Consider the following 15,598-nt stretch of genomic DNA (forward strand, 5'->3'; position numbering starts at 1 on the left):
AGAAGGCTGGATTATATATATATATATATTATAAGTAGGTAGAATTATATTTTTTAAAGAGTTCTATGTTTGAATTTCAAAGTTTTAAATGAAATAAATAGACATATGAAGAAGTTAGAGAATATCAAGAGATGTGATTAATTTTTTTTTTTTTAAGAATTAAATGGCTTAAATCGATTGATTTCACTTACGGGTTGGCTAAATAGTAAGGATCTTGGTTTTAGTGATTTACTCTTTTTTTTTTTTTTAATAAGTTTCAAATCTTCTTAAATACAAATAATTTATAGGAATTATCGAATTTTCTTTTGAACTGTTCAGAATGCACTTATATAAATTTTTTTTATAGAGCCTTTATGTACCATTTAAGATTAGTTGAAATTTTGTTCTCAAACTCCTCATATCAATAAAAAAAAAAATTGAAATTCACAATAAAAAATAATTTATTTTAATTATAAATCTTATATTTAATGTTACAATTAAAACTTTGATAAGACAATAATTAGGTAGATGATAAACACGTGTACCAAGGAAAATTACTACAATCTCCAAGCTATTTTTTTTTTTTTTTAAGAGCATGTCTGTATATAAAGAAATATATGGCAAAAGTACAAAATAAAAAGGGAAAATATTAAAAATATATAAAAGAGCGAAAACAACGCAGTTGATTTGACCATTAGTTTGTTACCCCAAAACTCTCTCTCTCTCTCTCTTTTAAATTTATTTATTTATTTTATTTTTATATACCTATCTATCTCTCTCTTACATTTTATTTTTATTATTTTCATCACTCACTCCCTCTTCTCTCTCTCTCTTTCTCTCCAGTTTGTTTTTCACCGTCTCCGATGAACGTCCAATAAACCCTAATTTCGCTCTACTCTCTTCACTCTACAGGTCCCTCACTCTCTTCCATATGTGTAATTTTATATATGCGTGTGTAGGTTTTGTTTTGTTGCTGTAATGTCGGGGTGATTATTTATCATTGTTAATTTTTTTTCCTTTCTTGTGGTTGGATCTTGTTTGGCTGGCTCGCTGGCTGCAGAGAAAGTTGTGAGGAAAATAAATTACAAAGCGCAACAAAATAGAGGGGATCTAAGGGTTGGGATATATGTCCTACAATCAATCGAGGCCGGATAAGAGCGAGACGACACAGTATAGGAAATCCGAGAGGCGATCCACGAGCTCCAATCAGCAGCGGGGCTCCTCAGGCGCTTACGGTAAGGGCGGCGGGCCCGCCCCTTCTCCGTCATACAATCAATCCTTCAACCGCAGGTATCATTGCTAGGGTTTGTGATTTCGAATCTTTTTCGCCGTTTTATTTAATTTTTCATATTTTTAAATTTTGTGGCTTTGTGGGGAAGTCAGGGTTTTTGGTTTTTGTTTTGTTTTGTATAGAGGGATTCGGGCTGTTTATTTCGTGATTTGTGATTTTGGGTTTGATATTTCTTTTGGGGTGTGCTTTTTTAGTTTCAAGAAGAATAACAATAATGTACAAGGAGGGCAATCCCGGGCAAGCGTGCCCACTGTGAACTCATCTTCGTCGGAGTCTAGTAATCCTTCTACACCGCGTGGTACTGTTCTGCAGAATGGTTCTCATGTACAGCCCCAATTACATGGTATGATTTAAACAATAAAAAAACCTTTGTGAGTTTCTTTGGTGAATGTTGGTGGGTTTTCATTATAATTGAAGGAAGCTTTGTTTATTTTAACGATTTGTTTAACCTGCTTAATCTGTTAACATTATCCTTCTTATGGGGCTTGTTGTTATGGCGTGTCATAGGAGCAGCATCTGATGTGCTGGTTACAAGCACAGCTGCCAAGCCGGCTGAGAGTTTGGCTCCTCAGAGAATCACCCGAGCTGTTCCGAAGGCTCCAACTTCTCAATCTGCCTCCGTGAGCTCTGACTTGACAGCTCCCACAACACCCGCAAAGTGTATGCCTAGAAGCTTTGGTTATATTTCTATTATTTGTGACTGATCAAAAGAAATATTTCTATCATTTGTGAACTTCAGTTTATCGTGACAGTGATTTATCCAAAAAAAAGAAAAAGAGTTTATCTTGACAGTGATTTGGAGTCTTAGACAAATGAACTAATGATATGCATTTAATGTTTTCCTGTGGATTAGCCCCCGGAGATGCGTCCAAAGCATTCCCCTTTCAGTTTGGGTCCATAAGTCCTGGTTTCATGAATGGGATGCAGGTATGTTTATGCTCTTACATCCACTAAATGCACATTCTTGATTTTTCTGTAGAATGGTGGTCAGTGTTTTTTTTTAAATCTCACTCTACATGGTCAAATACTTGTGGTCATTTTGTGTTTGTAGGTTCCTGCTCGAACTAGCTCAGCGCCACCAAATTTGGACGAGCAGAAACGAGACCAGGTTTTTACTTGGTTTTTTCCCCCAATATCATTATGTGGACTGCTTATCCATCATAAGTCTGATGCTTATTGATAGACACTATCCTCCCACTTTTTATGCTTCAACTTGTGGAAATTTACTTGATTACTATTAAAACTTGCCATGTTTTTTATGTGCCATTTCACTTGTGCATGGACAGGTGGTTGCTTGTGTACTTCCCGTGTTCTTGTGCTATGCCTTTTAGATTTTTACAATGATCTCTTTGATTACTTATCAAAAGAAATTGTGGTTCGTCGGTGTTTGGATAATACCAGTTATCATTGTGGGTGGAAATTTACGGCTCTGGGCATTTATATTTGAGCGATTTAAAAAACATCTATGATTTTTGACCTGCAGGCACGCCATGATTCTTTTAGATCTGTTCCTCCGTTGCCAGTGCCTCCGATGCCAGCTCCTCCTGCACCTAAGCAGTTACCAAGAAAGGATGTAGCTACTGCAATCCAATCTAATACTGGGGAGGCTCATTCAGTGCCCAAGGCAAGAAAGGATGCACAAGTCTCACCTGCACCGCCAGCAAGCCAACCACAGAAACCATCTGTTCATCCTATGATTGGTATGTCCATGCAAATGCCATTTCACCAGCCTAAAGGTTCGGTGCAGTTTGGTGGCCCCAACCAACAGATTCAATCCCAGAGTTTGGCAGCTGCTTCACTTCAAATGCCATTGACTGGACCTTTAGCTATGGGAAATGCATCCCAAGTGCAACAGACTATGTATGTTCCAGGTCTCCAACCCCTTCCCATGCAGACTCAAGGACTCATTCATCAAGGCCAAGGGCTGAGTTTCACAACTCAAATTGGTCCTCAGTTACCCCCTCAGTTGGGCAATATGGGATTCATGACTCCACAATACCCCCAGCAGCAGGGGGGAAACTTGGTGGTCCTCGTAAAACTACTGTTAAAATTACACATCCAGACACACATGAAGAGTTGAATTTTGATAAACCGGCAGATTCCTATTCAGATGTTGGGTCATCAGGCCCTAGGTCTCACCCTAATGTGCCTCCTCATTCCCAGCCTATTCCATCATATGGACCTACTCATCCTATTAACTTTTATTCTCCCAATTCTTACAATGCCAGTTCTATATTTTATCGACCCCAAGTTCTGTTTCTTTAACAAGTAGCCACGTACCACCCAATTCTCAAGCCTCAAGATTTAATTATCCAGTTCCCCAGGGTTCCCAAAACTTGGCATTCATGAATCCACCTGCTCATAATCCCCTACCTGTAAATAAGATGGGGACCCAAATGCATGGTGTTGCAGATCCACCAAACATGGAACAATCTCGTGATGTACATAACATAATCTCCTCTGCTCCATCGACAACGACACCAGTTACAGTTAAACCTGCTGCTGGTTCTTATATTGGAGAAAAGGCTACAGACTCATTGCTGCCAAATAGTCCACGTGTTGAAAAGATTGAATCTCCTAAACTTGTGAGGCCATCTGTGGAATCTAGCTCATCACATTCTCAAAGAGATTCTGAGATTTGTTCAGAAATATCTTTACGGCAGCCTAAACCTAGCACTGAATCATTGGCGTTCAAGTCCTTGTCAGTGGAAACAAATCAGCCAGTGTCAGTATCAGATGCTGGTCTTCCTGAGGGCCTTGTATCTAATCACTCTACTTTGGCTTCAGTTTCACCAACTGAGGAATCTGCACCAGTTGTGCCCAATAATGAAGGCAGAAGAAGGGAAGCCATTGACAGGTCAAACTCTATTAAAGATCAGAAAAAGCCAGGCAAGAAAGGACTTATCCAATCACATCTGCAGGTACTTTTGTGATGTATTTGTGCATTAACATTTTTTCATCATCCCTTCAATTTAGTTCAGCATTTTCCTATTCTTTTAATTTTATTTTTTCAAAAATTTACTACATTCTACAGGTTGGTAGCCAATCTGCGTCAACCTCAGACTTGCCTTCTACATCTTTTAATGGTGGAGTTTCAGGAGCTGTACTGGCTAAAGCGAATGCCACACCCGTGACTAATGAAGTAGTTTCTTCATCTCAGCAATCGCCACCAACTGTTCCTGCTGCTGCTACTGATGCTTCTGAATTAAAGGTTGACAGTGTTGGCGAAGGTGTCACCAGTGTCTCATCTGAAATTTCTGGCGCCAGAATAATTGTTGATACCTCTGAAACTGTTTGTCATGCTAATCTAGATAAATCCAATTCTCAGGATGAACAATTAGCCCATGAAGCTGCAGGAAAAGATGAGCAAGGAGAAAGCAGATTGCCTGAAGGGCCCAAACATATTAACAGTAGTCAGATATCTTCAGAACCTATTCTGTTAAAATCTTCTGAGGGAAAACAATCTGGACAGGAGTCTGTTCTTAAGGAAATTACTGCAAGTGATGAGGTTCTAACTTTAAAGGCTGAACAGAGGGGGCTGGATGAACCTGTGAGGTGTCCTACAGGAATCGACAGGATGACTGATAATCTAGAAATTTTGAACTCCAAGGTTTTGGGTTCCACAGTTGGTGGAAGTCCTAATGGTGAGAAGATCTCAACTTTGGATGCCTCGTCAAGCAGAAGCAATAGCTTGGGCAGTAGTGAAATTGTTACGGTATCTGGTATATCAGATCAGCAGTCTGCTCCCATTATGACACCTGATCAATTTGCAGAAGCTACTTCAAAACATGGAGGGGAAGGTGCAGAGGACATTGGTGGTTTGATCTCTTCTGCAGCATCAGGTTCCAAAGATAAACCTGTCCCTGATCTGAACAGGGCAAAGAGTACTGCTAAAGCAAAGAAGAAGAGAAAAGAAATTCTTCAAAAGGCTGATGCTGCTGGGTCAACGTCTGATCTTTATAATGCATACAAGGGCCCAGAGGAAAAGAAAGAAACTGTTGTGTCTACAGAATGTACTGAGAGTACTTCTAATGTGCATGTGAAGGAGGCACCTGCTGATGCTGTCGAAGTAGATGCCATAGCGAGTGAAAAGAGAGGACTGCTTGAAGCTGAACCTGATGATTGGGAAGATGCCGCTGACATATCTACCCAAAATTAGAAGTTTCAGATAATGGACTACAGATCCATGGAAGAGTGGATAATTATGACAATGATGGAGATGGAATTACAGCCAAAAAGTATTCCAGAGATTTCCTCATTAAATTTTCGGAGCAATGCACTGATCTTCCAGAAGATTTTGAGATTTCAGCAGATATAGCAGAGGCTGTGATGAGTGCTAATTTCAATAGCTCTCATCTTGTTGAGCGCGATTCATACCCTAGTCCTGGAAGAATCATAGATAGAGCGAGTGGGGGATCTCGAACAGACCGCCGTAGTAGTGGCATGGCTGAGGAAGACAAGTGGAGCAGACAACCTGGTAATTTTGGGTCAGGGCGGGATGTGCGTCAGGATCCTGGTTATGGAGGTAATGCAGGTTTTCGGCCTGGCTCAGGTGGCAATTATGGTGTTCTCAGGAACCCACGTGGACAGACACCTATGCAGTATGCTGGAGGAATGTTCTTTGGGCCATCCATGGGTCCTCAGGGAGGAGTGCCTAGAAATAATCCCGATGCTGACAGGTGGTTGCGTGGTACCAATATTCAACAAAAAGGTTTAATTCCTTCCCTCAGACTCCATTACTGATGATGCACAAAGCTGAGAAGAAATATAAAGTGGGTAACGTGACAGATGAGGAACAGGCAAAGCAAAGGCAATTGAAAGCTATTTTAAACAAGCTTACTCCTCAGAACTTTGAGAAACTTTTTGAGCAAGTAAAAGCGGTTAAAATTGACAATGCAATGACTCTTACTGGCATCATCTCACAGATATTTGACAAAGCTTTAATGGAGCCTACTTTCTGTGAGATGTATGCCAATTTCTGTTGTCATCTGGCTGTGGAGTTGCCTGATTTCAACAATGAAGAAAATGAGAAGATAACTTTTAAGAGATTGCTTCTGAATAAGTGCCAGGAGGAATTTGAGAGAGGGGAAAGAGAGCAAGAAGAAGCTAATAAAGCTGATGAAGAGGGTGACATCAAGCAGTCTGCAGAGGAAAGAGAAGAGAAGAAAGTTCAGGCTCGGAGACGAATGTTGGGTAATATTAGATTAATTGGGGAGTTGTACAAGAAGAGAATGTTAACTGAGCGAATAATGCACGCATGCATCCACAAGTTGCTGGGCCAGTATCAGAATCCTGATGAAGAAGATGTTGAGGCTTTGTGCAAATTGATGAGTACTATTGGAGAGATGATCGATCATCCCAAAGCTAAAGAGCATATGGACGCATATTTTGATGGAATGAAGTTGTTATCTACTAATATGAACTTATCTTCTAGGGTCAGGTTTATGTTGAAGGATGCATTGGATTTGAGAAAGAATAAATGGCAACAGAGAAGGAAAGTTGAAGGGCCAAAAAAGATTGAGGAAGTGCACAGGGATGCTGCTCAAGAACGGCAGGCACAATCCAACAGGTTGAGCCGTGGGTTAAGCATGAACCAGTCAGTCAGGAGAACACCTATGGACTTCGTTCCAAGAGGATCAACAATGTTGTCTTCCCCAAATACCCAGATGGGTGGTTTCCGTGGAGTTTCTACTCCGGTTCGTGGGTATGGCAATCAGGATATTCGGTTGGAGGAAAGACAGCCTTATGAGGCTAGGATGTTGTCAGTTTCCTTGCCTCAGAGGCCAACAATGGGTGATGATTCTATTACTCTGGGACCTCAAGGTGGCCTTGGGAGAGGAATGTCAATCAGAGGATCACCATCAATTCCAAGTGCTGCTGTAGCTGATGTATCTCCAGCCCCTGCAGATTCCAGAAGAATGGCAGCTGGTTTGAATGGTTACAGCACTGCATCAGAGCGGACAACATATGGCACAAGGGAGGATCTCAATCCAAGATATAATTCAGATAGAATTGCAGCTCCAGCTGCTTATGACCACTTGAGTTCTCAAGAGCGTAATGTGAATTATGGTAACAGAGACCTGAGGAATCCGGACCGGAGTCTCGATAGATCTCTTGCTACATCACCACCTGCACGAGGGCAGGGTGCAACTTCTCAAAATGTCCCTTCAGAAAAAGAGTGGCCTGAAGAACGCCTTCGGGAAATGTCCATGGCAGCAATTAAAGAATTTTACAGGTTTCATGTCTTATGCATGCATCTATTGTCTTGTTATGCAGTTTCAATTTTCCAAGTTCAGAGAAGTTTTCATCATGTGCGTGCTAGTGTATAGCTGCTTGCATTAAAACCCCTATACATTCATGCAGTGGTGATGTCCAGTTATTTTATGTCCATTGAAGGAACATCTAGCATATATTAGGGATTACATTGGAAAGTGAGAAATCAAGAGGGCTATCATATCTTCATTGTTTGTTTTGAACTAATAGATTTTTCACTCAAATTTATTGGGGTGGAATTCTTTGGAGAAAAGATGGGCTGAAATTTTACATAAGATGAGATGCTCAGTTTACTTGTTTTGTCCTCTTCCATGAAAGTGGTGGTGCTTGTAACTTCTTTATGTGGTACTCACTTATCAAAAAACTTCTTTATCTGGTACCCTGTCAGATTTGGAACTCAGGTGTGTAGCATGTGAAAGGCAGCTTTCTTGGAAGTTGTAGTCTTCTATTTTATTGATTGGGAACAAAGCCTTTCTGTAGATTATGTAAACATGCTAATAACTACCTGTGCTGACTTCCACTGGTAGTTACATTTAAGAATGTTCTTTCTTGACTTCAGTTAACATGAACTACTACTAAAAAAAAAAAAAAAATCAATATACTGAATAACCTTTTTATTTCAGTGCCAGAGACGAGAAAGAAGTTGAATTTTGCATCAAAGATTTAAATTCCCCGAGCTTCCATCCCTCAATGGTATCTTTATGGGTCACAGACTCTTTTGAGAGGAAGCACATGGAAAGGGATCTTTTGGCTAAGCTTCTAGTCAATCTTTCGAAGTCTCGGGATGGCCTGTTGAATCAAACCCAGCTCATTAAAGGGTAAATGATATATAACCGTCTATTAGTCATTGTCTTTTCAGCTCGCCATTATTTAGATATATATATATATATTTAGTGTTTGATTTACTTACTTCTGTTTCCCTCTTTCTGGCCAGGTTTGAATCTGTTCTGACTACTCTGGAGGATGCTGTAAATGATGCCCCAAGAGCACCAGAATTTCTTGGTGGCATCTTTGCCAAAGTCATTACAGAAAATGTGATCCCTTTTAGAGAGATTGGGCGGTTAATACATAAAGGTGGAGAGGAGCCGGGTCACCTTCTGGAAGTTGGGCTTGCAGCAGATGTTCTTGGAAGCATCTTGGAAATAATAAAATCGGAGAAAGGGGATTCTGTCTTAAATGAGATGCAGGCAAGCTCCAATTTGCGTTTTGAGGATTTTCGGCCCCCAGATCCTAACAGATCGAGGAAATTAGATAAATTTCTTTAGGGGATTTTGATGCTCATTGTATCTTGCTAGGGAAAAAAAAAAAAGAAAGAAAGAAAGAAAAATTGTTCTGTAGTATGTTAGGCTACTTATTAAATAATATTTTTCTGTGGGTTGGTAGGGATCTATATATGGGGTGTTTTCCTTTTCCTTGTCCTAATATTATTCTTGAAATGTTAACTGCAATTATGAAAGGTTCAATTGAGCATCGGAAAATTTTTTAGTTTTCCAACCGATATTATCTTGGTTATATGCGAGTTCATACTTGAGGCATATTAGTCTTCTTTTATTCTGTGAGTGGTGATGCCTTCCAAACCTGAATGCGTTGTGAAATTCCATGTGATAATTTCTTTGGGTCCTATTAATATTTACTTGTTTTGAAAGCTATGAAACATAATGGTGTTTTAGTGATTTAGAATCTCCAAGTTTGCAGGCTTTATGGTGATATTTCAGTGTCTTGGATCGAACACTGCCCTAATATGACCCTTTTATGCATCATGGTATGTTGCTTGTGACCGATCGCTTTGCCTTCAAATTGAACTAAAATGTCAAATTTCATGACCTAAAACAAGAAGAAAAGAGTTCAATTACAAGTAAATTAGGGCTACTTAACGAGGTACTTTGTGACAAATTCCAAATGGGATTAAATCCAATTAAGATGTATTGTGCATTCGTTTGTCCTGGCCTTTAGGAGGTTCCTGATGCTGATTAAAGTTCCTCAAGATTCTCTTGGAGTGGCCAGATTTTTTAGTTCAATCAACTTCCACTCCAAGGAATCCTTATCTAACTTAGAAATTCCATCCGGATTGAAGACATTGCTTGGCAGAAATTCATTTGCAAAAGAGTTTTCTAGTACTTCAGCCCTTTCTTTGGGAGTTCCTGATTGTAAGTTTATACAATGGAAGGATCCATTTTCTCTGTAGCCTGATGTTTAAGAAGATAAACGACAAGATGAAAGGCCAGATTCATGCTGGGGATGAACAGGTAGGACCAAGTGTGTTTTACATGATTGTTGCTTTGTTATAACAGTAGAATATGGGATTTTCTAGTAATCGTTGATTGTTACTACGGTTTTCTTCTGCCAAGTGAGGATTATTAATAAATTATGATTTCGTCCTCTTAAAATAAATAAACAGTAGAATATGTAGCTATGAATAACTCTTGAACCCTTTACTATAAATTCACAAAAAGTAGCCTTCCTCCATTTACAGCACTCGTTACAGTCCGTCCAAGAATATGGTTTACACATGGGCGTGCAAACGCACAAAGACATTGGTATGTTAACTAAACCATCTCTAGTATGTACAAATACATGTACCATTCTTCTAGCAGAATTAAACCTTCATTTTTTTGGGGGTGGGGATGTTCTTTCCCATTGCATTTCTATGTTTTCTTTGAGCAAGATGTACACAGACACAGGTACATTCTTTTGTTTGCTTCTTTGGGTAATAGTATCATAGCTAAAGTTTTGAATATCAGTTGCTTCTATACACTGATATAAGGTAAGAGTCCAATTCACTGAGGTGCCAAACTGACTGTTTCAGCCAATTATTAAAATCCTTTTTTGGGACTTCTTATTCAATATCTATAGGTGGGGTGGGGGAGGAGCTAAAGAAGGTACACCCATTTATTTATTCAAGCAACTGTCAATCTGTTCTTTGTTTACTGCTTCCTCTGGTTATTTTTTAAAAGAACATAAACTGCAACTAATGGCAACATAAACCCTGAATATAGTGTACCGAACACGGGGTTTGGAGATATAAAACTTAGTTCCTCCAATAAAATCCATCACATATTCATATCCAATGTTTCTTTAACGATAAAGAAAACCCTTTTCCTCAATATTATTGAAAACTATATATAGTTCATAAAATAAATATTAAAAACTATAGGGAGAATTGTCTTGTATAAACATCGAATGGTTGGCAGGCAGTCAACTGTGGTTCCTGTTAACAAATAAAAAACAAATAAATAACGTGCAGAAACAGTTTAACAACCTAATCCCATCACTTGCTTAAAAACAGGACTCTGGACATAATATGAAAGATATTTGTAGTGACGTGTCCAATCAGCTTCAATTTCTGTGTTTGGAAACAACTAGCAACTGACTGGAAGGATCCGCTTTTAGTTCCCCATATATAAATTCCCAAGGCAGCATGCCGGGAATTCTAAAGTGGATATCAGAGGCAGAACTTTCAGTCATTCTGCAGCATTATTAACCAACAATATAGCAAACACATACCTGTCTTAGCCCACCACTGGCACTGCCTCCTGTCAAAAGCATGCTGAGAAGAGATGTCACAGCACCACCACCCATGTCGTTACTACCTGTACTTCGAATTGCTGAACGCATTGAATTTAGTATTCCCCCATATGTATTGCCATGCCCACGCTCAATTGCTTGGATAAAGCAGAAAGTCATGGCACCTGTTGATGTGATCCTTGACAGAGCCTGTCCCCAACAAGCATCAGAATTACATAACATAATTTTTATTGTGGTTACTGTTGGTGTTCTTTACATTTATTATCATCATCATTATGATGTCACTAAAACAAGTATAATTATAAACTGTACCAAAATATCTACTAAGACTTCCTTACTTACAGATGTATCAGCCGAGGTCTGATCATCATCACAACCACTAAAGGAAATAGCTTCTCCCCCACTTGTTCCCTTCCATACACCTGATCGGGGGCGGTGATCCTCCCATATATATTGTCCGGTCCTAGTGCCAACAAGAAAACAAAAATCACGGTGAAAAAAATTGGAATGCTGGGGACTTAATAAGAACTAATTGCGAAGGGAAATAACTTGGCCCCCAAGATACATTAGCATCATAATCTACGAACACAAAAACAAGAAAATTTGAGAAACAAACAGAACAGTAAATCTGCCGAAATCCCCCTTTTAAAAAAAAAATAAATAAATAAAATAAAGGAAAAAACCAAAAGTAAAGTGAAGATAACAAATAACCTAAAGTTTGGGAAATGGTTACAAAAAAAAAAGGCCGAGGAAAGAAAATCCAAAATTTTTTATACATAATATTTAGATCATACATGATACCCAAGCAAAGTCAGATAACACAGACATACTGAACGAACAGCATATAAATATAAATATACATTCAATATTTAAAAAACCGTTAAGGGTGCAAAGAAGTGACCGGTAAAATATATCACAATAAAAACTGGACGGCCCTCTCATTAGAAGTTTAAGATTTTGAAACATTTTTTGGTCTTCCCACAAAACATATCCCCATATGTTTTTTGATAAGCAACATTACCAAATGTTAATTGCTACAGTAGATGTAAAACGCAAAGTAAAACATAGATGTATACGACAGGCTGTAAATATTTGAAACAGAAACCAACCTGTTCATCCGGCAAAAGAATGGCAAATCTAGTACAGTGCCGCTATGACAAGAATCTATTATTGCATGAAGCTTAACACCATGAGGAAGAGGTCTAACAATTGTTGCATTGATTTCATCATCAACAATCATACCCTGAGTTTTGAAGTCCAAGGGGCATAGAGTTTCATCATATCCGTCAACTTCATCACCGTTATAGTTCCTCTGTCGTGAACCATGACCAGAATAGTGAAACAGCAGGGAATCTCCTGGTTGACAACCTTGTACAAGCCAATATAATGCCATTCTAATATTGTATTTTGTTGGGATTTTGTATGGATCAGTTTCTTCTTCTGCATTTTATATTTCAGGTAAGAATGTTCACTACAAAAATTTTAGAACAAAGAACAAAAATGCTTTGCTGAATGGATGCGGAATGAAAATAATAATCAGACATAAAAAGATTATGTAGCTGTTAGAGGCAATAGGCATGCTTCATTCCATGAGTGAAAATGCTAATGACATTTCAATGAAATATTTTGCATTGATTTCTCAATACATAGTTCGCTTCTTCCTCATTTGATTGCCAAGAAAATTTGAAATAAAGCCATTGAAAAACCTTTCTTGTCTCTTAGTTTCACTGCTAGACATGACACTAGCAATTAGTTTAACTCATACAATTTTCATCTAAAATGAATATTGCACAAACTCAACCTGGAAAGTAACACCTTCACATGGCAAATTAAATGCATGCCCTCCTCCGTCGTATTAATATGTTAGTGAGACCAGGTGATGACTTGTACTAAGTATTGATAGAGCTGCCTTGGATTGCCTCTGTGAGATTGAACCGGTTATTTGTATCACTATGTAGGGTGTTGTCCCATGGGTCTCATAAAGTTAGCATGCAAAACATCTGCGATGGATGGCAGAAGTGAACTATATATTGAGTAAGAACATAAAGTTAGGATAAATAGTTTGCTTCTGCTTCATTTAAAAAACCAGCTTGATAACATTTTTCTTGTGGTGTTGTATTTTCTTTCACTGATTTTGGTGTTTATGTTTTAAAACTATATAAGTACAATAAGGATGAGTCTGCAGGCCAAAGTAAGTTAGGAGATCTTGACATAGTAAAGAATTGAATAATAAGTGTTTATCAGATTGGCACATGGGCTATAATGATTTTGTTAGGCTTATTTTATGACAATATGATTTTCCATAGTTTTGATATGTTGGATTTGTTATATTTATTAGTTTGGGGTTTACTAAAGTGCTTAGTGCAAATGAAGTTTTGATGTTTACAGAACTCTTAACACCTGGTGTAATGGATTGTAAGAATGCAGTATTCCATGGGACGGAGGTGTTAAAGAAGCAGGTTGCTTCTGGGTTTTCTCCTAAAGCCACACTAAACGAAAAACCTGTACACACACTACACCATTATTCAAAGGGGTAATCCATCAAATTAGCAGTGTGGAATAACTATATAACAGTATTTAGTTCAATACTCCCTTGCATATAAAATATCTGCCTCTGCCATAATGTCGATAGCTACTTATATGCACCTAACAGTTCTCTCATTAAACCCATTCATGGAAGGAACAGATCAAGCCTAATATCTCATTTCCAGAGCAAGAAAACCTGTTTTTTAATATCACTCGAGAACTTTTTTCATCCCACCACCCTCTAAAAATGGCTGCAAATTAGGCAAATAAACAGAGATGTACCATTTGTATAAACTATCATCTGAAATTCTAAAAGCCATAACTCGCAGTCGCAGCTCTCGTTAAAACTTGCATCAAAAGCTGATATCCCATACGAAAAGTTCCTTAACTTTGTTGGTGAAAACTTTTGCTTGTCCGGAACATGTAAAAGAAAGTTCCATTAAATGGCATTTTGCTGATCTCAAAAGCATCCAAACGACCCTACTAAGTTGACCAGGATCTCAAAGGAATCGAAAACCCAGATATCAGAATTGGAGTTCTCAACAATAACCGTAGCAACACAAAGAAACATGCTATAACATAAGCAACCAAATTTGGACATATTCAAGGAGATCATGAAGACAACACAAAAGAATTTGTTTAAAACCCAGAACCTAAAGCAACCAAATTTATGAATTCATATGCAGTCAATACACATACACAGACAAATAGAAACATACATATACATACCGGTGAGCATGATTATGGAGTCCTGGGGGAACTGGAACTTGTTGATAAGGAGATAGCGCATGCACTTGGCGTCGTTGATGCACCCCTTGAGCTCGTGCGTCGTGTACCTGTACGATATCCCGCATATAACCGCCCTCTTCCTCCCGTGCGCGTTCGGAATCGGGCCCGGGGGCGCCTGGCCGTAGGGCGAAGGAGCAGGAGGCGGCGGCTGGGAAGCGGAGGGGAGGGGCGGAGTGTGGGACGAAGGAGTCGGCACTCCGCGGGGATCGGCCACGTGGGTGACAGCCTGGCAGATGGCGCAGCGGATGGATCGGGCGCCCGGCGGAAGCTGGAGAGGGGTGCGGCAGCTGGAACAGTTTATCAGCATAAACATGGTCGATTTCGTAAACTTCAAGGAAGTTTTGTTTCAATTCAAGGCCTGAAATTTTCGGTCTGGAATTGAGCGAAGTTGAGAGAGATACAGAGAGCAAGAATTATTATCATCATAATATTTTAACAAAGAGTAATTCGGCATTTTAATTCATTCTCATCGTCATATATACATTATAATTGAAAATTATTTATTATATTTTATTTATAAATTTATTATCTAATACTACATTATAAGATAATAATATAAAAAGATAAATAGATTTTTTTTTTAACAAATAGTTATGATTTCATTAGCTTTAAAAGTTAGAAATGATTTAATTTAGAGTAAAATTCTCTATAGTCTTAGTCTTAGAATGGATCAAATTCATGCACTCTCTTTTAAAAATAAAATTGAATCTATTATTAAAAAATATTTTTTTTTTCTCAAATTTACTTATCCTTTTAAAAAATGTGCATAATTTATACATTTTTAAATTGTAAATATTAGTTCTCATCAACTTAAAAACAGATAATATGAAAATATAAATAATAATTTAAGAATAAAATAATTTATTTTTAATTAATTTCATCTACAAATTAGATGTGAAGATAAGGCACGTTGGTCCAATGCAATTAAGTTTATTATATATGTATATATATATATATATATATACATATATATATTTTGCAATCAGATTTTTTTTTTTTTTTAATGTGAATATCAGTGAGTCAATTTTGATTGGCTGAGAGGTTGGAAATTTTAATGCATATTTGAAATTTCTGACGTTAAGATCCAATCAGGGAGAGTTATGGAAGATAGGAGGATGGTGGTGATGAGGGTGTTGAGGGGGTTAGCCATTGGTAGAGTGGGCAACACCTATTTCCTTGGTGACATGCCACTTTTACCTCGTTGATTTGATCCAC

The 15,598-nt window shown here is 38.2% G+C and overlaps 2 protein-coding genes across 2 annotated transcripts; one reads left to right on the plus strand and one right to left on the minus strand.

Moving 5' to 3' along the window:
- Positions 1 to 729: 729 nt before the first annotated feature.
- LOC121240998 (eukaryotic translation initiation factor 4G-like) lies at positions 730 to 9,037 on the plus strand. Its single transcript, XM_041138534.1, is given in 14 exon segments — positions 730 to 891; positions 1,040 to 1,269; positions 1,465 to 1,613; positions 1,778 to 1,930; positions 2,124 to 2,197; positions 2,322 to 2,378; positions 2,754 to 3,276; positions 3,279 to 3,508; positions 3,511 to 4,191; positions 4,305 to 5,415; positions 5,418 to 5,990; positions 5,993 to 7,505; positions 8,167 to 8,361; positions 8,478 to 9,037. Coding segments are annotated over 13 exon segments (5,754 nt in total). The 5' UTR covers positions 730 to 891; positions 1,040 to 1,105; the 3' UTR covers positions 8,809 to 9,037.
- A 951-nt stretch (positions 9,038 to 9,988) lies between these two features.
- On the minus strand, positions 9,989 to 14,761 carry LOC121241000 (metacaspase-1). The gene is made up of 6 exons (XM_041138537.1): positions 14,324 to 14,761; positions 12,178 to 12,508; positions 11,411 to 11,531; positions 11,048 to 11,257; positions 10,586 to 10,751; positions 9,989 to 10,123 (listed from the first exon to the last, which is right to left on the minus strand). The coding sequence occupies exons 1-5, from the start codon at positions 14,694 to 14,696 to the stop codon at positions 10,692 to 10,694; spliced, it is 1,095 nt and encodes a 364-aa protein (XP_040994471.1). The 5' UTR covers positions 14,697 to 14,761; the 3' UTR covers positions 9,989 to 10,123; positions 10,586 to 10,691.
- Between the last annotated feature and the right edge of the window lie 837 nt (positions 14,762 to 15,598).

This window comes from Juglans microcarpa x Juglans regia, chromosome 7S (assembly GCF_004785595.1).
Source record: "Juglans microcarpa x Juglans regia isolate MS1-56 chromosome 7S, Jm3101_v1.0, whole genome shotgun sequence".
NCBI classification, from domain to species: Eukaryota; Viridiplantae; Streptophyta; class Magnoliopsida; order Fagales; family Juglandaceae; genus Juglans; species Juglans microcarpa x Juglans regia.

What these genes read in the sequence shown, in the direction of transcription:
- LOC121241000 (XM_041138537.1), bottom strand. Translation starts at nt 14,696, where the DNA reads ATGTTTATGCTGATAAACTGTTCCAGCTGCCGCACCCCTCTCCAGCTT. An exon ending in TTCTTTTGCCGGATGAACAG is followed by an intron (nt 11,532 to 12,177) that starts GTTGGTTTCTGT and finishes TGTTGGCACTAG; the next exon opens with GACCGGACAATATATATGGG. An exon ending in CCAGTGGTGGGCTAAGACAG is followed by an intron (nt 10,752 to 11,047) that starts GTATGTGTTTGC and finishes ATTTGTTAACAG; the next exon opens with GAACCACAGTTGACTGCCTG.